Raw genomic sequence first — 23,431 nt, 5'->3', positions numbered from 1 at the left:
CGGACGGACGATTGGATGGACGGATGGACGGACGGACGATTGGATGGACGGATGGATGGATGGATTTTTTTCTGTATTATTTATTTGGTTGTTCAGTTCATTGTTTATTTTTATTTGTGTGTTTATATTATACATATTCAGAATAGTGCTAGTAGTTGTTTGCATGCAGTATATCTTGTCTTTTATCAAAATACCAAATGAACACGCACTGTATCACTGTGTAGTTATAAAATACACTAACACCAAATCTGTGCTGATTTATAATGAGCGCTTTCATTTTATCCCGCAGTTCTCTCCCAGTTCCTTTATCGTTTTCGTTCTCCTTCCAGGGCTTCTCCAATGTGAGCCTGGACAAAGTGTATGTCGGTGGCGCAAACATAAGTGGCTTTCAAATAATCAATCCTGAAAACCCTGTCGTGCAGCAGTTCCTTCAGCGCTGGGACCGGTTAGATGAAAGAGAATTCCCAGAGGCAAGGAACACACCTCTGAAGGTAAGCCTTTCATGTCGTACACTAGAAAAAGCATCATTATGCCTTATCGACAGCCTTCTGTTTTTTCATTTCGCTCTCGGTTCCCGTCTTCCCTTCGCCTCTGTCTTCTTCAGTAGCCATTGTTGCTTACTTCTCTTTCCTCCTGCTTTCTCCTCGTTCTTGTCTCCTTTTCCCACCCCCTCACTGCAGTCGATTTATTGATGTCCAGTCTAAAAGCTGAGTTCGAACCGGAGATTCAATTTACATCTAATTAAACAAAAATCAGCAAAGAGATTTAAAGTGATACTTCAGTGAGTCATGCAGGTGTGGGCTGACATCAAATCGCCAAACAGGTCAAAGAAATTTCTAGAGCAGGATTTGGCTTTGGATTATTTATTTTTGCATAAAAAGTACTAATCTAGTGTTCATGCATAATAGCAGTGAATAAAAGTGGACCTGATCTGTGGGTCTGCACACTTCTTAAATCAATTCCAAGAATCTCCATGTAAAGCTTTCGGTATGTAACAGAAAACAAAAACTATTGCTCACTGCAAATTAGTGGATGTCAGTGCGTTCCAGGCTTGTTCGGTGAGATGCAGCGTAATTACAGGTGTCACCTCACAACAACAATAGGACTGAAATACTGTTCCAGACAATGCTAAACATTTTACACGTCACTGTAATTAGAACCCGATGTAGAGCCGTTTCCACAACGAGAAACAATGCACTTTTGTAAATATGAATAGAACAGCATGGCATGAATCTTCTTTCTGTTTAATGTCAGACCAAGTTATGATTATATGTGGCGATGCATTGCAATTATCGCGCATAGAACAGTGTAAGCTAGATACGTGTACGTACATAGGATGAGTTGCTGGTTTTTATCCTTGAACATATTGTTGTCCGTGCTCAGTATGGAAGGTTTGCGGAGTGTTAACTGGGCTCAGTTTCAGCCCTAGAGGCTTCATCGTACAGCTATGTAGCTTTCTGCACACAGCACTAATACGGATAAATTAATACACCTGCTTTAACTCACGAAGGGCTTGATAATGAGTCCTCGAGTTGCACCAGGTGCTTAAGAACTGAGAAAGCATTAATTTGTGCGGTGAACACGACGACAAAAGGAAGGATGTAGTCCAGGTTGTCCCAAAGTCTCAGCATGGGGACTAGTGGACAGTAAGAAAGGTAGTGCAGTACTCATCTGGTGGTCTCTCTGTGCAGTACACCTCTGCATTGTCCTACGATGCCATCCTGGTGATAGCGGAGGCGTTCCGGTACCTACGGCGCCAGCGCGTGGATGTCTCAAGGCGGGGCAGTGCTGGAGATTGCCTGGCCAATCCGGCAGTTCCCTGGAGTCAAGGCATCGACATCGAGAGGGCTCTCAAAATGGTAGGAAAATTCGCCGTGCAGCTCAGCTCTGACTTCAAAATGAACTGTTCAAAATGAACTGTTCAGCCATGCCTGCTCACCATGCAGCTGTAAATGAAACTATTGCAATGCGCTGCCACCTTCCATTTGGCCTCGGAGGCTTGGAGTGCTGCCCATTATTTCGTCAGGTTTCTTCCTTACTTTTCCTTGGCAGGTCCAAGTGCAAGGGATGACTGGCAATATCCAGTTTGACAGTTTCGGCCGCAGATCAAACTACACTATCGACGTTTATGAGATGAAAGCAGGCGGGCCAAGAAAGGTATGCAAACAAATTGAAATCCTTCTAGATATCATAAAAGCAGTTGCGGAGAGGGTTTGCAAATATGCGTCCTTTAAAATATATCCTTCTCGCTTTTTGAAGTAGACTGTAGAAGTCAATCAGATAGAATGTCAATCACTCGTAAAGGTCGGGTTATTATAAAGTGATTATAAAGTGATGGCTCTCTTTGATATTTGATATTAGATATTCAGAGTGAGTTTGGACGTAGCTTGTTTGATACGTCGAGTGAAACTAAGGAAAAATGATTTTCCTCATTGCGTCTCCTTTCTATTTACGTGACGCCATTTTGCGCAAGCCCAGATCGCACTGACTTAGGATGCAAGCGAAACCTATGAATTGTCTTAGTCACGGGTCTATCGTTAGCGACTCTTCATTGTATAATCTGACATGGAGAACACACTGGGGCACAGTTTGTGACAGAATTCAGCCAAAAAAAAAAAAAAAAGGTTTTCCTGGTATCATTTCATACAGTGTGATAGTGAGCATAAAATGAAGTAATAAGAGTAATATTACTAGTAATATTCTTAAAATGAAGTCGTAATCTTAAAAGCCTACGTAAGTAAACGCACGGTGTAAAACCACTTAAATACAGGAGATGTCTCAGAATGGATGTCTATAAAAGAGAGCGTCACACTTTATATATCAACTTACGTCTAGTACGTCTTTAGAAAGACGAAATATCAGTCTGACCGTGATTGCAAAGTGAGGAATAAGGAAAGTCCGCTAAAGCGTTGCTTCACTTAGCATAGCAACTGAAGTCTCAATGTGCGCATGCTACGAGCAGTTGAATACTTGGAACAATCTAGTGGTTTATGGGACACGGTTTGCCTTTGCAGCTTATATGAGGGCTCAATTTCTCCCACGTCAATGCCACTTCAGCCTGATGCGGTGCTAACGCTAGCACTCCTTTACTAAGCGGCTAACACTATATGATTGCAGTCTAGGTCTTGTGCTACAGTTTAGAATGTCTTGTTTAGTCCAGCTTAAAAACACTGGCTTGTTAATGGAAGCAAAGCGATGCTGCATCTGAGTGACTTCATCTATTAATCTGAGGATAAACAAGTAGCACTTCATGCCACCAAATAACATCCAAGCAGCACACTCCTCACATTTCCTTGTTCTCTTTTTCTGACTGCTCAGCTGATTTGTGCGTGCGCCGTTCTGAGAGCTGCCCGATGCTTGTATTGTAAGCATTCTCCGTATTTAAAAGCTGTCTGCCAGACACACTCCTACTTCCACTCCCATTTAACAGGAAGCAATAGCAGCTCATGCACCTAATGCCATTTTAATGAACATAGTCTTTTGAGAGAACGCTTTTATAGCTTTATACATCTCCGGCAGCCTCTTTAGCTTCTTGTCTGTACGTGAAATTATTATTTTAAAGGAGGCGAGAAAAGACCGAGGGCAGAGGAAAAAAAAAAAAAAAAAAGAAAAAGCGTTAATGTGCTTAAAATGGCTGTCGTTTTTGATAATAACAACAATGTTTTCCCTTTCGCAGATCGGCTACTGGAACGAGTTTGAGCGCTTTGTAAATATAATGGATCTGCCATACAGCAACGATTCATCCTCAGTGGAAAACCGAACAATTGTGGTCACTACTATTATGGTACACGTTCCACAATGTTTTAAATGTGTCACATATTCTGCCACTCAGGGTCATGGTGTAGACTCACAGTTTGATACATTCTGTCCTGGGCGGCTAGAAGTATATTTCTTTTGCGTTGCTTTCCATCCACTCACTACACGTTGAAACAGTCGAGGGGCGAAAAACACGATGAGTGTTTCAACTGTATCCGTGTGGGTGACAAAGCATTTTGATTTCCCATATTCCAGTGGCCTGTCATAGCAGTGACATCACAATAACGGCATTTGGTACAATGGTAATGTTTTTATTTGTTTTTTGTTTTTTTTTTTCATTTATGTTTCCATCATCAAACTTGACATACAGTGCATACGTAAGTAAGACCTGTCTCCGCTCATCAAGTAAATGGTCATGACACACAGAATCAACCAGCCAGCGAAATCACAGCAGGGTTCAATGGTTTGTCTGAGGCTAAGTCAAATAAACAGGGAGGACAGGGATGATCATCAGGCTAGCCTTTTTTTTTCTTCTTCTTCTTCTTTCTAATTTTTTTTTCATTATACACAAACCAGGAGATTACACCGCTACTAAAAATTCATTTCACCTTCTGCTTTCTCTGACTCCTTGATTTTTCCAAGTTCAATTTGATTAATGCTTCTAAACCAAGCGCAGAACCACTATCTAGAACAAAACATTAAGTCTAATCGTGATGTCTCTCCTACTACAAATGTGTACAATGACTTTTGCATGAAACAATAAACAGCCCCGAGTTGTTTTGATCGTCATCAGATCCATACTCACTAGCTTGCAATGGAGAGTGTCCAGGAAAAGACAAGGTGAAAGGATGTATTCAGCACAAAGCAAAGCAAACAAACCATTGCTACCCCACTGGCAACCAAATTGTCTCTGACTCTAATAGGGAAGCTCTCTGTGTGTATGAAGCCCTATGGTTTGGTAATGATGTGCGAAAAAAAAAGAAAAAGAAAAAAAAGCTGCTGTTGCTGCTGTGCCTTTAATGGAAAGACAAGAGCGAAAAGAAGTACTGGTACAGGTGTGGCCAGGTATTTGAGATTTTTTTTTTAATCTTAATGATGCATTTATCTACTAGTATGTATGCTCGTGTCCTTCACTGTTTTTTGCTGGAATGATATGTCTTTGCCACACAATGGTGCAACATGCTTGAAGCAGATTTGTCTGTCTCCAGTCACTGCCATTTACTTTATGAAAAGGAAATCACCTTTCAAAACCCTGACCACCAACCCTATCTCTCACCTTACGTTCACACTAGCAAGCAACAAGTCATTTGTAGTTTGTCTTCTGTCCAGTAGGTGCATAGCAACTGCTATCGTTGTCATTTGTGGGCGTGTCCTGTCCAAAGTGTTTCATTTGCTTGTTTGTTTGTTTGTTTTGATGAAAAATGCTAGTAGACAAAATGACAATGCTTTTATCTAGCACGTTCGCCTCACACCTCCAGGGTCGGGGGTTCGATTCCCGCTGCTGCCCTGTGTGTGTGTGTGTGTGCGGAGTTTGCATGTTCTCTCCGTGCTGCAGGGGTTACCTCCCCCAGTCCAAAGACATGCACGGTAGGCCGACTGTCATGTCCAGAGTGTCCGTAGTGTGCGAACGTGTATGTGATTGTGCCCTGCGATGAATTGGCACCCCGTCCAGGATGCACCCCGGCTTGTGCCCAATGCTCCTTGGGATAGGCTCCAGACTCCCCTGTTGGATAAGCGGAATAGAAAATGTATGGATGAATCGATGTGAGAAATATTTGTTTGATTTATATGTTAAATGCTAGGCTTTATACTCCATGTTAGCAAAGCAAGCTAACTCACCAGAGGCGCAAACGACCCCAGCTGCCTCCGTCCGAGCTTTATTTTTTGCTGTAATGTGTCACGTTTATTGAGAGGTCGTATATGACAGAAGAAGATGAAGCCAGGGTTATATTCTATTTTCAAATAGTAAATGGGAAGTAGGAACTAAAAGTTGTTAGAGGGGAACTGAAATAATATTGTACAACACATGCCATAGTCAAGGACTTAATCAAGGACTCATTTGAGCTAATTGTTTGGCTTTAATTGGTCTTACCTAATTAGCATAGAATTGAGAAAACCTCACTTCAAATGTTTGGGGTTTTTTTGGGTTTTTTTTTGAGCTGTCGGAGAAATCGTGGTTATCTGTCGCACACGCACATAGAAAATGAACTTGTCACTTTGTTGCTTGTTAGTGTGAAAATAATGCAACTCAGCCCCTACTCCAACACAGAGCGAGCGTGTGGGTCAGTGTGTGTCCGTGCCATTGTTCACCGTCCACCTTCACGTCCATATTGTTAGTAGGGGCTGGGTGCATTAGCAAAGGGGTCTCGCCAAGATCATATGACTCCATGTTTGCTCTCTCTGTCTCATCCATCTTGTTCTGGATGTCATGCTGTTTGATTTTTATACATGTGTGTGTGTGTGTGTCTGGGGTAAAGAGTGATCTATAAAGCGAAAGGAGATCTAGAAAGTGAAAATGAGTGACAGTGTGTGTGTGTGTGTGTGAGAGAGAGAGAGAGAGACAGAGAGAAGGAGACTGAGCAGGTCTGTATATGATTACCCCGCACGCCCTTGCATGCTCTTCACTGCTCAGCTGTCGTTCGGCTCTGGTGACTGGCGCGCACAGGTGACAATAAACCAGCGTGTGTTTGATTAACAGGAAGCGCCATATGTGATGTACAAGAAAAACCATATGCATCTGGATGGCAATGAGAAGTATGAAGGCTACTGTGTCGATTTAGCTTCCGAGATAGCCAAACACGTTGGGATTAAGTACAGACTGTCTATAGTCATGGACGGCAAGTATGGCGCCCGTGATCCAGAGACCAAAACATGGAACGGGATGGTGGGTGAACTAGTATATGGGGTGAGTACCAGTCCATTTTTACCACCTTACATCTCTCTACTAATTCGTTCTTCTTTTTCGGAATATCTCAGTCGTGTGTATGTGCATGTTTTGAAGACTTTACCAAAGGCCTGTACGCTACTGCTACATTCATGATTAAGTGGGAACTGGGAAAGTGGGAACTGGGAAAGGAGGTGTGCACAGACATTGGCAAGGGAATAGATATTTCAAAAGAGCACTTATGACAACAAATGAGGACAATGTAGCATTTCACACGTTGTACAATCTTACACTATACGGCCGAAAGTTTACGGACACCTGACTGTCACACCCATATGTGCTTGTTGAGCATCCCATTCCGGATTTAGTCCGTCTTTACAGTTATAATAACCTCCACTCTTCTGGGAAGGCTTTCCACTAGATTTTCGGGCGTGGCTGTGGGGATTTGTGCTCATTCAGCGACAAGAGCATTAATGAGGTCAGGAACTGTGTTGGGCGAGGAGGTTCGGTGTTCCAGTTCATCCTGAAGGTGTTCAGTGGGGGTTGAGGTCAGGGCTCTGTGCAGGACACTCGAGTTCTTCAACTCCAACCTTGGCATATCATGTCTTCATGGAGCTCGTGTTGTGCACAGAGGCGTTGTCATGCAGGAACATGTTCGCGCTCCTTAGCCCTCTCAGTCAAGGGAAACTGTAACGCTACAGCATATAAAGACATCCTATACGATTGGGTGCTTCAAACTTTGAGGCCGCTGTTTGGGGACGGTCCACATATGGGTGTGATGGTCAAACGGCCACAAATCTTTGGCCATATAGTGTATGTATCTTGTCTTTTAAAGTCAGTGTTTTTCATAATCATGTGCTGTAAGCTTTCCAAGCCCGTATACGTATAATACTGTCGCAGCCAAGTTGTGCCTGACTTCCATTCAGTAAGTAATGTAATGTATTAATATTGTCTAATACGCAACACATAAACTACAATTCATGCATATTGTGAAATAGTCAAAATTGTGGTGCATAAAATTCAAACACCATGCATTTCTGCTCCTTTTTACGTGTACAGTACGTTCACCTCAAACAGTTCAGGTCACGTGACCTGTCCTGACAAGTTGCACATCAAAGAATTAGTTCCATGTCCATTTAAAAAATTTAAAAAATTTAAGTTTCTTTAAAAAAGAAAGGGGAAAAAAAAACTATATAGGTACTGTTGCCAGTTGGTATGATGTCATTACACACAATAGAATCCATTTATCTCTCTAAGGGGCGGCTAAAGCCGGTTCAAAACCCGAGGTGATATTGTGTTTCGTGGTCTGATGCTTCACAGCGTGCTGCCCGCTGATTCATCTCAGCATCACTACATCAGAAAGCCACTTCCTCTGCTTGTACCAGGGCAAGCATCCACTTTTGCATTTGTCAAAGTGCTCAGTGCTGTAAATGCAGGCAAAGCCAGTGAAATCATTCCCGATTCTTCTGACCTGCACCGAACACGGAGAGGGAGGCCGTATATAAAATGCATGAGGGTTGGGTTACCTCATCTGTTCAATTTCCTAACTATCATCCACAGAAATTGTCTGGTTTTCATGTGCTGTGGGTTGAAATTACACTCAAAATGAGTTTAAAAAAAAAAAAAAAGTCCACTCTTGGTAGGAGAAGAAGAAATAAATTTCCTTTTAGTCTGGTCTAGAATACCCATTGTGCTATATCAGCCTGGACAGTTAGGACTAATACTGGCATGGCATTTTGACCAGGATATTTATTTTAATCTCCTTGCATTTTAAAGGTCACCCTCATATGTTGATCTGTACAGGGGTTTTTTTTTTGTTTTTTTGTGATGTTGTTGTTGTTGTCGTTGTTGCTCAGTACCGATTGTCATGATGAGATCCGGTGAATTGAATTGGTTATTACATGGCACAATGATGTGTGACTGTGATGACAGGTTAAATTTTTTTCAATTTCTATCTGCTCAGGTTTGTGTTTTCTTAAATCTTCGGTTCAGGTGTATTATGAGCAACGAAGCGCAATACAACGTCATCCACAAATTGATAGTTTGTACCAGAAGCTGTTATTAGTCACGTAAAAACTCCCGCCCGTATCATTGCAGCATATTTTCAACTTTAATCATTCTAATAATAATAATAATAATAATAATAATAATAATAATAATAATAATAAAATGAGTATATCCAAAACTGTCATTAATCATCTGAGATCTTTCATTTTACTCTTCTTCACGTTCCATGTAAATTCCACTCGGATCATACAAAACTGCAGTTTATACGATCACCGTTTGCCATAGCGCACGTGTTCAGTGCATATTTCACCCTGGATTTAGAAAAGACGATCATGTCTAATTATTTATCCATAGTGCAAGAGGAAGAGATCCAAGGCGTGTTTCTGCCTTACTGATAAATCACTTCTGGTAGACACTTAATTAGCTATTTATATGCAAATTATTCCATGATTTATTGAGACAGTACGCCAGTGTTCCACTCACTACTGAGTGCAAGATAAAAGGAAATGAATATTTGCAGGGTGCTTTCATACCCACCAGTCACCTGCAAAGTTTCCATGACCTTATCCTGACTTATTGCATAACTAATGCAATAAGTGGCGGGGGAGAGATCTGAGATCTGGGATCTCTGCTGACCTTACATCCGAATGCCCTCGAGAGACAAAAGCTGAAGCGGCTACAGATTCTACTTGTCACATCTCAAGCCCACAGTTCCCAGAGCAGCAGTTGGTGATGCATGAGGGGGATGGAAAGTGTTAGGCGAAAGATTTGCAGTCTCCTTTAGGCCTGATGGAGTGGAGGTCAGCATAAGGCTTAAGCCACTGAATTGTTTGTGAACACTCAGCTGTCTTTTCTGCGCTATGCGGTCGAAACTGTTATGCTTTGCATATCTTTTTTAGATGCTCCCAGGCAGTGGATGTCCTCTTTTTTTTTTTTTTTTGAGCAGCATCTCTTTTTTTAACAGGAGCCTTATTATAAGTTCTGCAGTGTTAGGGAGCTGTACCCTAGGGCAAAGGCAAAACATTTATTTAGAATCTCTTCCTTGTTTTCGTTTCAATTTGCCCACATACACGAGGATGTGCCCATACTCATCGTTACACATTCAGAATAACACTCATTTGGATGATGAGCTTATTGAAGGGGTAAAGACGATCAAATACTAAAAACAGTGACCTGATTTAGACTATATTACTTACGTAGGCCTTTTGTTAACTTCAGGATGTACATTTGTGTTGACCAGTAAAGCAGGACACTAATAAATGCTGCAACATGTCCCCCTTTCTCCCCCCCCCCCCCCGCAGAGAGCGGACATAGCGGTCGCACCACTGACTATAACGCTGGTTCGAGAAGAAGTGATCGATTTTTCGAAGCCCTTCATGAGCTTGGGCATTTCTATTATGATCAAGAAACCTCAGAAGTCCAAGCCAGGCGTGTTCTCCTTCTTGGACCCACTGGCGTATGAGATCTGGATGTGCATTGTGTTCGCTTACATCGGCGTGAGCGTGGTGCTGTTCCTCGTGAGCCGCTTCAGTCCGTACGAGTGGCATCTGGACGAGACAGATGAAGCCAAAGACCCCCAGACTCCTCCTGACCCGCCTAATGACTTTGGGATTTTTAACAGCCTGTGGTTCTCTCTGGGGGCATTCATGCAGCAGGGCTGTGATATCTCACCAAGGTTGGTGGCCTCATCAGTATTCCACTCTCCTCGTTTTAGCAACGTACAGTCATAAAAATGTTTTTTTTTTTTTTTTTTTTAATAAAAAGCCATCCTTCATGCCACTGTGGGTCTGAACGTTCAAGTTAAGGGTCTGTGCATTCGTAGTGTATAATAGCTGTTGAGAATAGTTTAGGAAATGGAAATATTGAGTAATTGCAATCCAGTTTTAGAAGCTTTGCTGTGATAATGAGATCCGTTCTCAGTAGGACACACTGTAAGTACAAGCTTTGCTTGTTTCCTATAAAATTTTTTTTGTTTACTCTGATATAAATCACGTTTGTCACATTTATCACGTTAGCCTCCCGTGCACAGGACAACGGGTTAACAAAAGCAAATTTCAGTAATGTCAGACGATGAAAACATTAAGTTTATATTCGCTTTTGGTGTCTTCCTACTGTTATACTGCCAGCAAATACATATGGTAACACTTTAAGCTTTTAGTAGTAAACTATTTATAAATAGTTTATTAATGAAGAATTATTTCAACAGTTATACATCTCCGTTTCTGTGTTGGTGAATTCACTATTCTGGTTGGTCGGAAGGTGTTGATGACTTTTCTACAACAGCAGTTCAGACAATAACTCCAGCCACAAGGTTTATATTAAGAGGGCTACGGAACGACTCGTTATAGCCGTTATAACATACTCATATAACTTGTTTCTCAGATATTAACCACAACATTAAAAATGATGACGTGCTATTCTTTAATAAATGAAGAAATCCAACTTTTGACGTGTTGCACGAGACAGGAGAAATAAATCAAATGAACACCGATGTGCTGTTATTGTCACTGATGACTGTCCTGTAACAGCACATCCCCATTGTGCTTTATTCTGTACTTATTAAACATTACTAAATATATTAATTAAGCAATTTGAAAGCTGAGTACTTGGGATAACTCTAGTTTACTGCTTTATATTTCCTGCTCCCAACATGGAACCATGCAAAAAGAAATGCTAAGTTATTGATAAATTATATATTTTTTAAAAATATATATATTATTATACGAGGAAATATTTTCATCCGATACCTAACTATTAATAATATAATACAATAATATATTATACTATCTAACTATATAAACATTATCTGACGTTGTTAGATGTAAGATGTTAGATGTAAATACGTCAGTTGTGATTATGATTATTTATTTATTTTTGGTTTATAGCACAATCACAATCATATTTTGACATTCTTGATGGACTTGACTGGACATTAGCTTTTGTTTCAGTATATGTTTTTTTTTGTTTTGTTTTTTTTTAAATTAATCTCATCTTTATCCTTTATTCAGCGATGTTAATGTCGGTCTCTTTGCATTACTTTGCATGCACCTGAAATGGTTTCATGCCGTTCCTAAATAAAGCAGCAGGAAGCTGATTAATTAGGACTCGATCATGCTGCAGTCTGCCACAGATCACTTTGCACATCTCCAAATATTTCTCCTGTGGAGCCTGTTAGAGCTTTAGTCAAATAACCGAACTGAGCGCAAACAAATGGGCTTAGTACAAAAATGCAACAAAAAAAAAAAAAAATCTTGTTAATATTGTTTAATGAGGAGGAAAACAATTTTAATGGAGAGCTTTTTAATAGTAGTAAGAAGCTTTTTTGGCTGGTAGGGTTACCATAGCCATGAGACGCTTTGTATTTTTCATGACGGATCTTTTCTCGTCGCGGCTAAGCGGATTATTCTGGGTGATTTAATACATTATTCAATTGATTGTAATGAACCATCTTTCATGGCTTAAACTTAGTTTATATCGACTGAAAAGTACTGGTCAGTTTAAACGTAATTTAGTTCAATTGATTACTATTGTATTTGCAATCCCTTGTGTGTTCATTGTAAAGCTTCCTCTCTAGTCGCACACAGTCGACTCCCAAATCCAATACCATAAACGTTTCAAATCAGCATTAAGATACATTAAATATTTCTGCTTAGCATTTTAGTTCACTAAGGAATACAAAGCATTATTTCTTGCAGTTTAAAATGCATACATCTCGAGGATAATCTGGCACTTTGATGACTCAGCAACACTATTCTCTTCTCTGCCCTATTGTCAGTACCACCGAAGACAGAGTAATTACACCGCATCCGTCCATAAAATCCTGCAGGGCTGTGTGACATTAACGTGTTTCACAAGAGAACATGCCTGACAGGAAATTGCCATCAAGGCTAGAAAACAGCTATCAACTGTATCTAAATTTCAACACAAACAGGTCCTGTGTGCCTAGGGTGAGAGAGAGAGAGAGAGAGAGAGAGAGAGAGAGAGAGAGAGAGAGAGAGAGAACTAATTGCACCTCATATATTTTGCTGCTGGGATTATAACAACCACAGACAATAAAGTGCAGATTTAGTTGGTGCGCTTACTGGAAAGGCTTAATCAGTATGAACTGTTTAATAAATGACTTTGGGGACCCCTCTAGCCCAGATTATAACTGCACTTTGACCCTTGGGCATAATACTGAATTATAGATGCTCTAAACTGAGCAAAGCCTCTTATTTCTTCCAAATGAATAAACTTTAAACAGAAATGCCACTATTAAAAGTATGAAATGTGTGAAATCATATACAGTCCCCTCCAGAAGTACTGGAACGGCAAGGCCGATTCTTTTGTTCTTTAGCTTAACACTGAAGACATTTTGGTTTGAGGTCAAAAGGCAATCTATCGTATGAGGCGATAGATCGGAATTTCCGCTTTCGTTTGATGATATTTACATCAAGATGTGCTGGGGGGAAGAAACCTCAGACATGTTTAGTTAGTAACCCAACATTGGTTATTAATAGTTATGTTGATTTCAATTACCTCAGCTAGAGCAATTTAAATGTTCAGTGGCAGCTCGTGCATAGAGTCTCACTACATGTATAAGCATTTCATCAAACGTTAATCTTCATCAAGTCCTCATTCATAAAGCTTTCTACTCCCTTACTCCTTTCGAATGACCAACAATTTTTTTTTCCCTATTTTACAGATATAAGCCGTTGTTCTGTTGATTTGCTCACCTGTCCGGATGTTGCGCGATCTTGGCGCGGCATGTTCGCTGCCTTGTAGCACCATAGAGTTATTATTTCACCTAGTGGTCAAAAATGGGAACTGCAACAAGCACTAGTAGATACCCATTGGGGAAGAAATCACACTGCCCCATGCTCACTCTGTGAACATTTTTAATGAAGGAGCAGCAGACATGACAGTTAATGAAAAGGGTGCCAAATTGGGATAGGTTATTTTTTTTAAACTTGCAGCCACCAAGATCTTGGATTATAACGAATTATCTAAATAAAATTTCCTAAAACAAAAGCGAAGTGTAAGTGCAGACCACGGGTCTACGATGCACAGAACCATTTCTATTGTAATTGTAGAATTGTTCTATTGGAAAAGGAGTAGTAAGGAGTAGATCATGTTTGTTAAGGCTGAGAAATAGAAGGAAAACAATCTTTTAGGGGGTTAGTTTCAGATCTTTTGTGTGGTTTTTAAGATGTAGTTGGACTGCAATTTTTCTTCTGAAACCTGGCAAGCACACCTGCTGTTCCAAACACAATTGAACTAGAACTAGACTTTACGCTGTAGGACCTTATGTTGTCAAATCTCTACTGCCTATTATAGGCTATTAAAAATAATTACTGTATTGAAGCCTATAGCATCATGTGATAGCCTCTCACCTTTGAGGCTTTGTTATTATTAATGTCACCCTGCCCTACCAATCTTATGTTCACGAGCCACTGCTGAGCAAGTTTATCAAAAATATATCCCAATAAACTCTAAACTTTAAACTTTAAAACAAATAAAGTTTGTATGCCAGTAAAGAAAGCAGCATAGTACGAAAGAGACCACTGTTCAGACAAAAAACATAATAAAGGCTGATATAAAATCAGCTGCAGCTCAGTGTCAGGGTCTTGGAAATCTTCTTATAGCCTAGGCCATCTTTAAGTAGAGCAACAATTCTTTTTTTCTAGATCCTCAGAGAGTTCTTTGCCATGAGGTGCCATGTTGAACTTCCAGTGACCAGTATGAGGGAGTGTGAGAGCAATGACACCAAATTTAACACACCTGCTCCCCATTCACACCTGACACCTTGTAACACTAACAAGTCACATGACACCGGGGAGGGAAAACGGCTAACTGGGCCCAATTTGGACATTTTCCCTTAGGGGTGTACTCACTTTTGTTGCCAGCGGTTTAGACATTAATGGCTGTGTGTTGAGTTATTTTGAGGGGACAGAAAATTTACACTGTTATACAAGCTGCACACTCACTACTTTACATTGTAGCAAAGTGTCATTTCTTCAGTGTTGTCACATTAAAAGATATCATCAAATTCTTACAAAAATGTGAGGGGTGTACTCACTTTTGTGAGATACTGTATAAAATACGAGTGCGACAGTCAAAGTCTCCAGAAGAACTGTGTCTGGTTCTGCAAGATATTCCATAAAACTTACAGATCATTTCCTTATAAAACTGCACACATCGTACCTGAGACTACTCATTTTTTGTTCAAGGCAAAGGGTTGCTACACCAGCAACGCTTGATTATTGATTCTGTTTCATTTATTACTGTCTACTGCTCTTTATAGTATTTTTTAATGTAGAAACATTTAATTCCATTGTTTTTGAAGGCGTCTTTACTCTACCGCATTTCTTTGCATGTGCTTAAGACTTTTGCACATTACTGTATATTGCTAAAATTGGGCTTTGGTTTGTTCGACATTGCTATTTTTTAGCAATTTTCAATAAATAACAAAGGAGTTGTACTCAGAAATTTTTACGTTAGATACACTGGAGCATAAAGGGTCATTTCAGGCATTCTGAGGATTGTGAGTGATCAGCCATTATCGTTACCGATTGTGTAGAATATTTTAAAATCTGACACAGCTGTTAGCCATGCATCACCATGACACCAAAATGTCTTCTCCCACAGTAATCTGTCACCTTCACTTTCTGGTGCATTTCTCAGTTTAAATTGATTTGCCTCTTTAGGCTTACCTCACACCCCACTCAGAGTCATAGTTATGATGCCGATTCTTATTTTTGGTCTACAAGGATTGGTAAAGAAATACTTTATGAACAATTACTGGTGCTAGGCACTGCACGGATGTCTGTTTCGGGATCAGACGTAGAATAATACAAGTTAAAATCACCAGAGATTATCATCTGTCATGTTCTAAATAGTACATTTTGTATGGATGTTCTCCAGGTCCTTATCGGGCAGAATAGTGGGAGGTGTCTGGTGGTTCTTCACCCTCATCATCATCTCGTCCTATACTGCTAACCTGGCTGCCTTCCTCACCGTCGAGAGAATGGTCTCGCCCATTGAGAGCGCAGAAGATCTAGCCAAACAAACAGAGATTGCCTATGGAACGCTGGACTCAGGTTCTACCAAAGAGTTCTTTAGGGTGAGTTTGCCTTCGTTTTGTACTTGAATCTCCCTTAAAAAAAAAATAAAAAAAAAAACTTTGAGGTATTTGATTTGACAGGAAATATAATTGTCTAATCTGTTGAGTAGGTCTTCCTTTGGACTGCCACATTGGTCTTGTGTATTTAATTTGAATCATTGCTTGGGTTTTTGTACCAATTATTCATCCGGGTAATTGGATGATCGCCAATTAAACTTTGACTTAAATAAATAAAGTTAGGGCGTGTGTAGCATTCTGAGCTACCAAGCTCTAATCGACTCTATCTAAAGTCTACTCCAGTTTGTTTTATGGAGTCGGTTGGAATTTCACGTTGTTCCAGCCATACTACACAATATGAGATGGATTTCTTTCTTTCCCTATATATAAGACTTTCGAAATTGCTGGCTGTTAAAGGAGGTTGAAGTTGTCGAGCCTGTACTGTGCACAGTAGTTTCATCAGAGTCAGGAGGGTAATGGGGCCGGTAGTGATAAAGCAGTCTAATCAAAGCCTGTAGCTCATCCTTCCATCCAAAGAAGTCAAATCCCCAAATATAATTAGTTGCTTTTCCTGGGCAAGCAAATTGGACATGATGAAAAAAGGCCCTGGGGGTCAAATAGTGCACTTGAAAGACAGGAGGAGATGAAGTAAGCAATATGGCCACGGGCGCAGAGGGACTGATGTTGCAATTATGGCTGAAATGAACTATCAGCCATGTTTAGATGAGAGGCACAACTGATTTTGGATCTACTTTCCAGCATTGATTTTCATGTCTTTTCTTAAAGGGTACAGTATATTACAGTGTACTGTTTATTAGAACAATCGCACCATGATTGCATTGCAAGTGGGCAAATCAGTAACCTGGGCACCTGGGACAAGCAGATCGCCTACCCAAGATATATTTTTTTTACTCATACTCGGACACGTGGGTTCAGTGGGCTTCTGATAAAAGTCACAAGTGTCTAGGGTGTATTTGTATGCTGTAGCTTTAAGATTTCCCTTCACTGGAACTGAAGCCAAAACCTGTTTCATCATGACAATGCCCCTGTGCGTAAAATGAACTCCATAAAGACATGGTTTGCCAGTGCTGGAGTGGGATTAATTGGAACGCCCCCACGGCGATTTTCCAAAATCTAGTGCAAAGACTTCCCAAAATATTGGAGGCTGTTACTGCAGCAAAGGGGGACTATCTTTGTAATGAGACGTTCAGCAAGCACATATGGGTGTGATGGTCAGTTAGTCCATTTAAGATTATTACATAAATTTACCTCCCGACTTTTTAGCCTATTCAGTCAACTGAAACATGACTGGGCAAGCACTCTAGAGCTTTCCATTGCTCACTGGGTCAGCTAACTCCTTTCCTTTCACTTTCATCTGACCCAGATGTGGGACTGAATGACAGCCCAAATCAGGTCCACGCTGTACTTCCAAAGGCATGTAGTTATACAGTGATACATATACTAGGAGTGAGCCAAATCAGAAAATTTCAAAGGTACAGCCAGGGCACTGCCACAACAGAGCCACATGTCTACCAGAGGTGAGCCGTAGCAGAAATGTTCTACATTCTACAGTATGTGGCCCATAAACTGCCCAAATAGGACTGACAAACTAAAATCTAGTGGAACCCTGTATCTTAACCGAGACTCCACCAAGCCACTGAGGCTCCACCGAATTAATATATAGTTCAGTCACTTTTGAACTGGGAAAGAATGTGATTTCGCCACTCCTGCGTTATACCGCACAAAAATATTTTTGATGACATCATTACTCTATGTCCTGAAGTTGAATTCATTTTAAGCACTTACTGTATATACTCTTGTTCTCCCCGTGCTGCGGGGGTTTCCTCCGGGTACTCCGGTTTCCTCCCCCAGTCCAAAGACATGCCTGGTAGGCTGATTGGCGTGTCCAAAAGTGTCCGTAGTGTATGAATGGGTGTGTGAGTGTGTATGTGATTGTGCCCTGCGATGGATTGACACCACGTCCAGAGTGTACCCCGCCTTGTGCCCGATGCTCCCTGGGATAGGTTCCAGGTTCCCCGTGACCCTGAAAAGGATAAAGCGGTATAGAAGATGGATGGATGGATGGATGGATGGATGTATATACTCTGCTGTACGAGCTGTTTACAGTACAATCCAAAATGACCTCAAACAGAACTCTATAGTGAGTGTGTGTTTTTTCGTAACAATGAGGGGATATAATGGATGTGTACATGCTGAGAAGTAAATGGAAATGGAGTGTAAAAATACAGAACATACTGTACTGTACTTAACTCTCTCCATTAGTTGGAGGAAACGCTTATTTGCTAGTTGCCGCTTACTGAGTCCCTCAGCCAAGTTGCATCAGTTACAGACTTGTTTGGTGGCAGGCTTTTGATGTCATTAAAGGTTTACAGCCAGACAACCAGATGCCCATTAGAGACTTGTGCATTTCCTACATTCTATATAATGAGTGTCCTACTGACACGCTGAGGCTTTCAAATCTGAGATGACATGTGTGAACCACTGTTCCAGGGGGCTTTTAATTAAAACTATCAGAGGGCTGACAGGGAAAAAAAAAATACTGATTAATGGGGTTCGACTTCTATTTCAGATCTGGTTTTCAGGAACCATATTCTGGTTTAATTAGACCCAGACGGCAGAAAGCAGCTGGATGTTTCAGATCAGCCACAACATTCTGAGCGAGACATATGTCGTCTTTTGACACAATCCCCGCCGTTTACTTATTTATATTTTTCCCCCGTAATCATCTCTTATGGATTTGCACAAAACTCATTGATGTGGGTGTTTAGGGCGAGTGCCAAGATTCTGGAGCAAGCAGAGCAATATGGCATGCATGCTGATATTTCTACCTGTCACGCATTGCACGAGGCATAGTTCCTGCCTCGATCTTTTATACCAAGTCATCTTAGAAGTAGTGATGTGAAAACACTCCTTCCAATGTCTAGCAATGGAGCTTTCTAGAAAATCAGCTTATTGAATAAAATGCCCCATAGGCTAGAATGCATAGAACGCATAAATATTTTACCCCACTAGATGTTGATGAAACATTTATGTTCACATTTATTTTTCTGGTACTGGATTAATATTTCATGCTATTTGCATTTTAAAAAAATGTCGTTTTTTTTTTTTTTGTTTGTTTGTTTTTTTACATAGCTTTATAATTTGCTAATTAAGTATCATTTCAATAAATAATTAGAAATAAACGAGTGTGGTTTGTGCAATGGTGCAAAAAAAAAAAAGATTCTATTCTGATTGTTGATTAATCCCTGTGTTTGAATTGAAATTGCACCAAATATCTAAGCCATGTGAGGTTTTTCTTATGACAAACACCCCCTAATGAAGAACACACCTAAGGTAAAAACACTTGGCATGATGGAGTTCATGGTCAAGGAGATACGGGGTATGAAATCTGTAAACGTGTGTAAGATTATGCCTGTGTATACGGCATGTAGAAGGGAAGGTGTAAGTCCAGCCTCTCCTGTAAAGGAGCAGTCGTTCTAATAAACACAGGACTGCCCGATGTTCGTCTTGCGTATCGTGGAAATGCTGCAGTCCGCATAAACGGGTCTCATTTTCTCCCGTCAAAGACAACGCGCACTGAACTGAAAGAACCACAAAACAAATAAGAGGATAATATACTGCGAGGATGGGAAGAAAAAAAAAAAAAAAACACTTGATCTTTGATCAATTGCTCCATAAAGTGCCTACAGCTGTCTCTTCAGTAATGTGCACCAGCTGAAACGGGAGACTCCCATGTGCATCCTGCAGAAACCACACGAGTGCCTTCCCACTGAGTGAACACTTGCTTCAGACACACTGCAACTGTCTCACAGTACTCACAAATAACAGCTACAACAGTACTATCTGCCCGCTGATGAAATTTCAATGCCATATTAATGACTATTAAAATGAACGTGCAATAAAAATACCTTTTAAAATGGTCTCATCAAGCAGATTATTCTTGGAAGACGCCTTGGAATGATCCATCCATCCATCCATCTTCTATAGCGCTTATCCTTTTCCTTTTGGGGGCCTATCCCAAGGAGCATCGGGCACAAGGTGGGGTACACCCTAGACAGGGTGCCAATCCATCGCAGGGCACAATCACATACACACTCACACACCCATTCATACACTACGGACACTGTAGACACGCCAATCAGCCTACCGTGCATGTCTTTGGACTGGGGGAGGAAACCGGAGTACCCGGAGGAAACCCCCGCAGCACGGGGAGAACATGCAAACTCCACACACACAGGGCCACGGTGGGAACCGAACCCCCGACCTTGCAGGTGTGAGGCGAGTGTGCAGTCTTAGGTAAAAGCTTAACTTTATGTTTTCCAACACGGGGAAAAAGTCTTCATGGTGCTGTCGACTATGCTCAGAGTGTGGCCAGCTGGCTTTCACATGGGAACCAGGAAGATTGCGAGATTTTCTTCATTCCGTTTCTCGCCATACTGAAGCGGCTGGTAGGCAATAATATGTGATTAAAACAAACTAAGCGATGCACTCATTTGACATTTTGGGGCAGTTTATTATGGAATCGTCATGATAACTTTTATGGAAATCATTATAGCACAATCACTGCCACCGTTATTTGACACTATGCGACCAAAAGTATGTGGACACCTGGCCATCAAACGCATATTCCAGATTTAGTTCCCTTTTGCTGCTGTAATAACCTCGACTCCTCCAGGAAGGCTTTCCGCTAGATTCACAATGTAGCCGTGGGCATTTGTAGTCATTCAGCCACAAGAGCATTAGTGAGGTCAGGCACTGATGTTAGGTGAGGAGGTCTGGGGTGCAGTCAGTGTTCCATTTCTTCCCAAAGGTGCTCAGTGAAGAAGCTTTCTGGACAGGGGCACTGTCATACTGGAACGTGATTGGGCGTCTTAGTTCAAGTGAAGGGAAATCTTAACGCTACAGCATGCAAAGACATTCTACACTATCGTGTGCTTCAATAGCATCTTTGCGCTAACAGTTTAGAGAAGAACCACGTGGGTGTGATGGTCAGGTGTCCACAAACCTTTAATGTATAATCAGTCATAACATTAAAACCACTGACAGGTGAAGTGAATAACATTGATTATCTCATTACAGTGGCACCTGTCAAGGGGTGGGATATATTAGGCAGGAGATGAACGGTTAGTTCTCAAAGTTTATGTGTTGGAAGCAGGGAAAATGGGCAACCGTAAGGATCTGAGCGACTTCGACAAAGGCCAAATTGTGATGGCTAGACGAGCATCTCCAAAACGGTAGTTTTGGTGTCTTGTTCCTGGTAAACAGTGGTTAGTACCTACCAAGAACAACCGGTGAACCATCAACAGAGTCCCACGGAAGAGCTACTGTAGCTGAACAGGTTAATGATGGCTATGATAGAATGGCGTCAGAACACACAGTGCATCACAGCTTGCTGTGTATGTTGTCAAACGCACCTACAATGGGCACATGAGCATCAGAACTGGACCATGGAGCAATATTCGAAGGTGGCCTGGTCTGCTGAATCACATTTTTGATAAATTTTTTTAACATCATGTGGATGGCCGGGTGCGTGTGTGTGCGTCGCTTCCCCGGGGAAGAGATGGTACAAGGATGCACTATGGGAAGAAGGTAAGTCGGCGGACGAAGTGTGATGTTCTGGGCAATGTTCTGTTGGAAACCTCGGGTCCTGCATTCATCTGGATGTTTCTTTGACACGTACCACCTTCCTAAACACTATCGCAGAACAAGTACACCCCATCAAGTCAACAGTATTCCCTAATGGCAGTGACCTCTTTCAGCAGGGTAATGCCCACTGACACAAAAAATTGCTCAGGAACGATTTGAGGAACATGACAAAGAGTTTCAAGTTCGACCTGAACACCAAATTCCTAATCGAGCGTCTATGGGATGTGCTAGACAAACAAGTCCTATCCATGGAGGCACCACCTCACAACGTACAGGATCTTCTACTAACGTCTTGGTGCCAGATACCACAGCACACCTTCAGAGGCCTCGTGGAGTCCATGCCTTTAGCCGTCAGAGGTGTTTTAACGACGCAAGAGAGACTTAGACCATATTAGGCACATGGTTTTAATGTTATGGCTGAATGTAATGTATTACTCGAAATCTACAGATTAATTATACTGGAATCAAAAAAAAAATGTAGAATCAGTATGGACTTTGCTGCATTGTTCTAAGCACGAAAATCAATTTTACATCTGAGCAGTTATGGCGCGAGAACTCTGGAGCTCATATAATAGGTCTCTATAAATGCAGAAACTAAGCTCTCGCTACAGCCAGAAGGCTTTGTGGGTGGAGAATGTGCGAGGGCAGAATGAAGGACACCAACAATAAGCTCGAATAACCTTCAATGGGAATTCCGTCTCCACAGATAATCACGTCTAATTCCAGCTGAAGCATAAGCACTGATATACCAAGACTCAAGACTCACTTGTTTGATATTCCAGGTATTAGGCACGCTGATGCCTGAGTAAGCCCCCTTCAGTCCTTCCTGTAGCCAAATAGTCTAACTAAATTTCACTCCGATCCCTCAGTTTCTAGGTGTTAAGAAGAAAAAATATGTATTGTGAAATACCTTATAATTGCATAAGCTTTTGGCATAACAAGCTGAAACTCGAAGCACTGTAGATAATGGAAGAGGACGTTTAAAGTAATACCGTCATAATGTCTCGCTGCCACTATTGTAGGCTGAATAACTCTCCTGTATTTTGAAGTATTTACAATGTACTTTCTTACTTAAACATGTAGCATCATTACCGTTTCTACTCACAACCTTGTTTCTCCGAAATACCATCAACTCCTTCTTTGCTTAATCCCTTGGTGTCTTGGTACGTGCCATATTTACACCGTGACCTAGTACTGTGGGGTTTTTTAGCACACGCTTACCTCAGTGATACCTAAATCTACTGTAAATGCTGTAAAACTTGGGAAATGTTGAATAGGGAGTAGGGACAGTGCCATGTACTAGAAGATGGTAGTCAGGTTAGTAGTGCTTGGAGGAGAAGGGATGGAAGGAGCAAAGGAGATAAAGGAGGGACAGAATAGTAGGGTGAATGAAAGCTGCAATGCAGGGAAAGAACTCGTCGTGGTTTTTCAGAGGCCGTGTGGCCTGTGCGTTTAGAGATGCAGCCTAAACCAAAATCAATACAGATTATGTGGGTGTTAGTATTAAGTCAGCAGCTTTATTCAGACTTTGCAGCATTACCTGACTCAACGGCTTCTGAAGTGGTCTGAAATGAACCACAGTTACAAAATGAAAGAGAACGTAACTGTTTTAATCGGTCTGATTTGAGGCAACGTTGACGATCTAGTCCAGGGGTGTCTGATCTTATCCGCAAAGGGCCAGTGAGGGTGCAGGTTTTCGTTCCTGTCAAGCAGGAGCGGATGGAAACTGGAAAATGTTTTTGGCTTGAATGAACGCATTCGACGTCTGTGTCAGATTTTATTCTGCGTTTTAACGGTAGACGTCAGGAATATTTTTTGAAAGTCACGGTCCATCAGAGCGGGGCGGGAGGGGGGGGACAAAACAGGCAAGGGTCAAAGACAGTGATGTCAAGAATAAGTAGAGAACCACGTTCAATTATAAACAAGGAAAAGAGGGCAAAGGTCAATGACAGAGAGTCAGACTGGGAAGTGTAACACAGTAGGTACAAATAACCAGGCTGACAATTACACCAAATGTG

General features: G+C 41.3%; 1 protein-coding gene across 4 annotated transcripts in view; it reads left to right on the top strand.

The window, feature by feature from the left end:
* The window catches only part of gria3b (glutamate receptor, ionotropic, AMPA 3b), a 140,405-nt gene that overhangs the window by 101,481 nt on the left and 15,493 nt on the right, over positions 1–23,431 (top strand). For all 4 annotated transcript variants that reach the window (XR_006982915.2, XM_047157068.2, XM_017474139.3 and 1 more), the window contains exons 6-12: positions 330–491; positions 1,692–1,859; positions 2,053–2,157; positions 3,677–3,784; positions 6,455–6,661; positions 9,949–10,322; positions 15,551–15,749. Coding sequence is in view for 3 of the 4 variants with exons in the window: in XM_047157068.2 (XP_047013024.1) it covers positions 330–491; positions 1,692–1,859; positions 2,053–2,157; positions 3,677–3,784; positions 6,455–6,661; positions 9,949–10,322; positions 15,551–15,749 (1,323 nt within the window). In the remaining variant the exon portion in view is untranslated. The remainder of the gene's footprint in view (positions 1–329; positions 492–1,691; positions 1,860–2,052; positions 2,158–3,676; positions 3,785–6,454; positions 6,662–9,948; positions 10,323–15,550; positions 15,750–23,431) is intronic.

This window comes from Ictalurus punctatus, chromosome 8 (genome assembly GCF_001660625.3).
Source record: "Ictalurus punctatus breed USDA103 chromosome 8, Coco_2.0, whole genome shotgun sequence".
Classification (NCBI taxonomy): Eukaryota; Metazoa; Chordata; class Actinopteri; order Siluriformes; family Ictaluridae; genus Ictalurus; species Ictalurus punctatus.
Note: the sequence above shows the minus strand (reverse complement) of the source record. Positions and strands in the feature narration are given on the sequence as shown.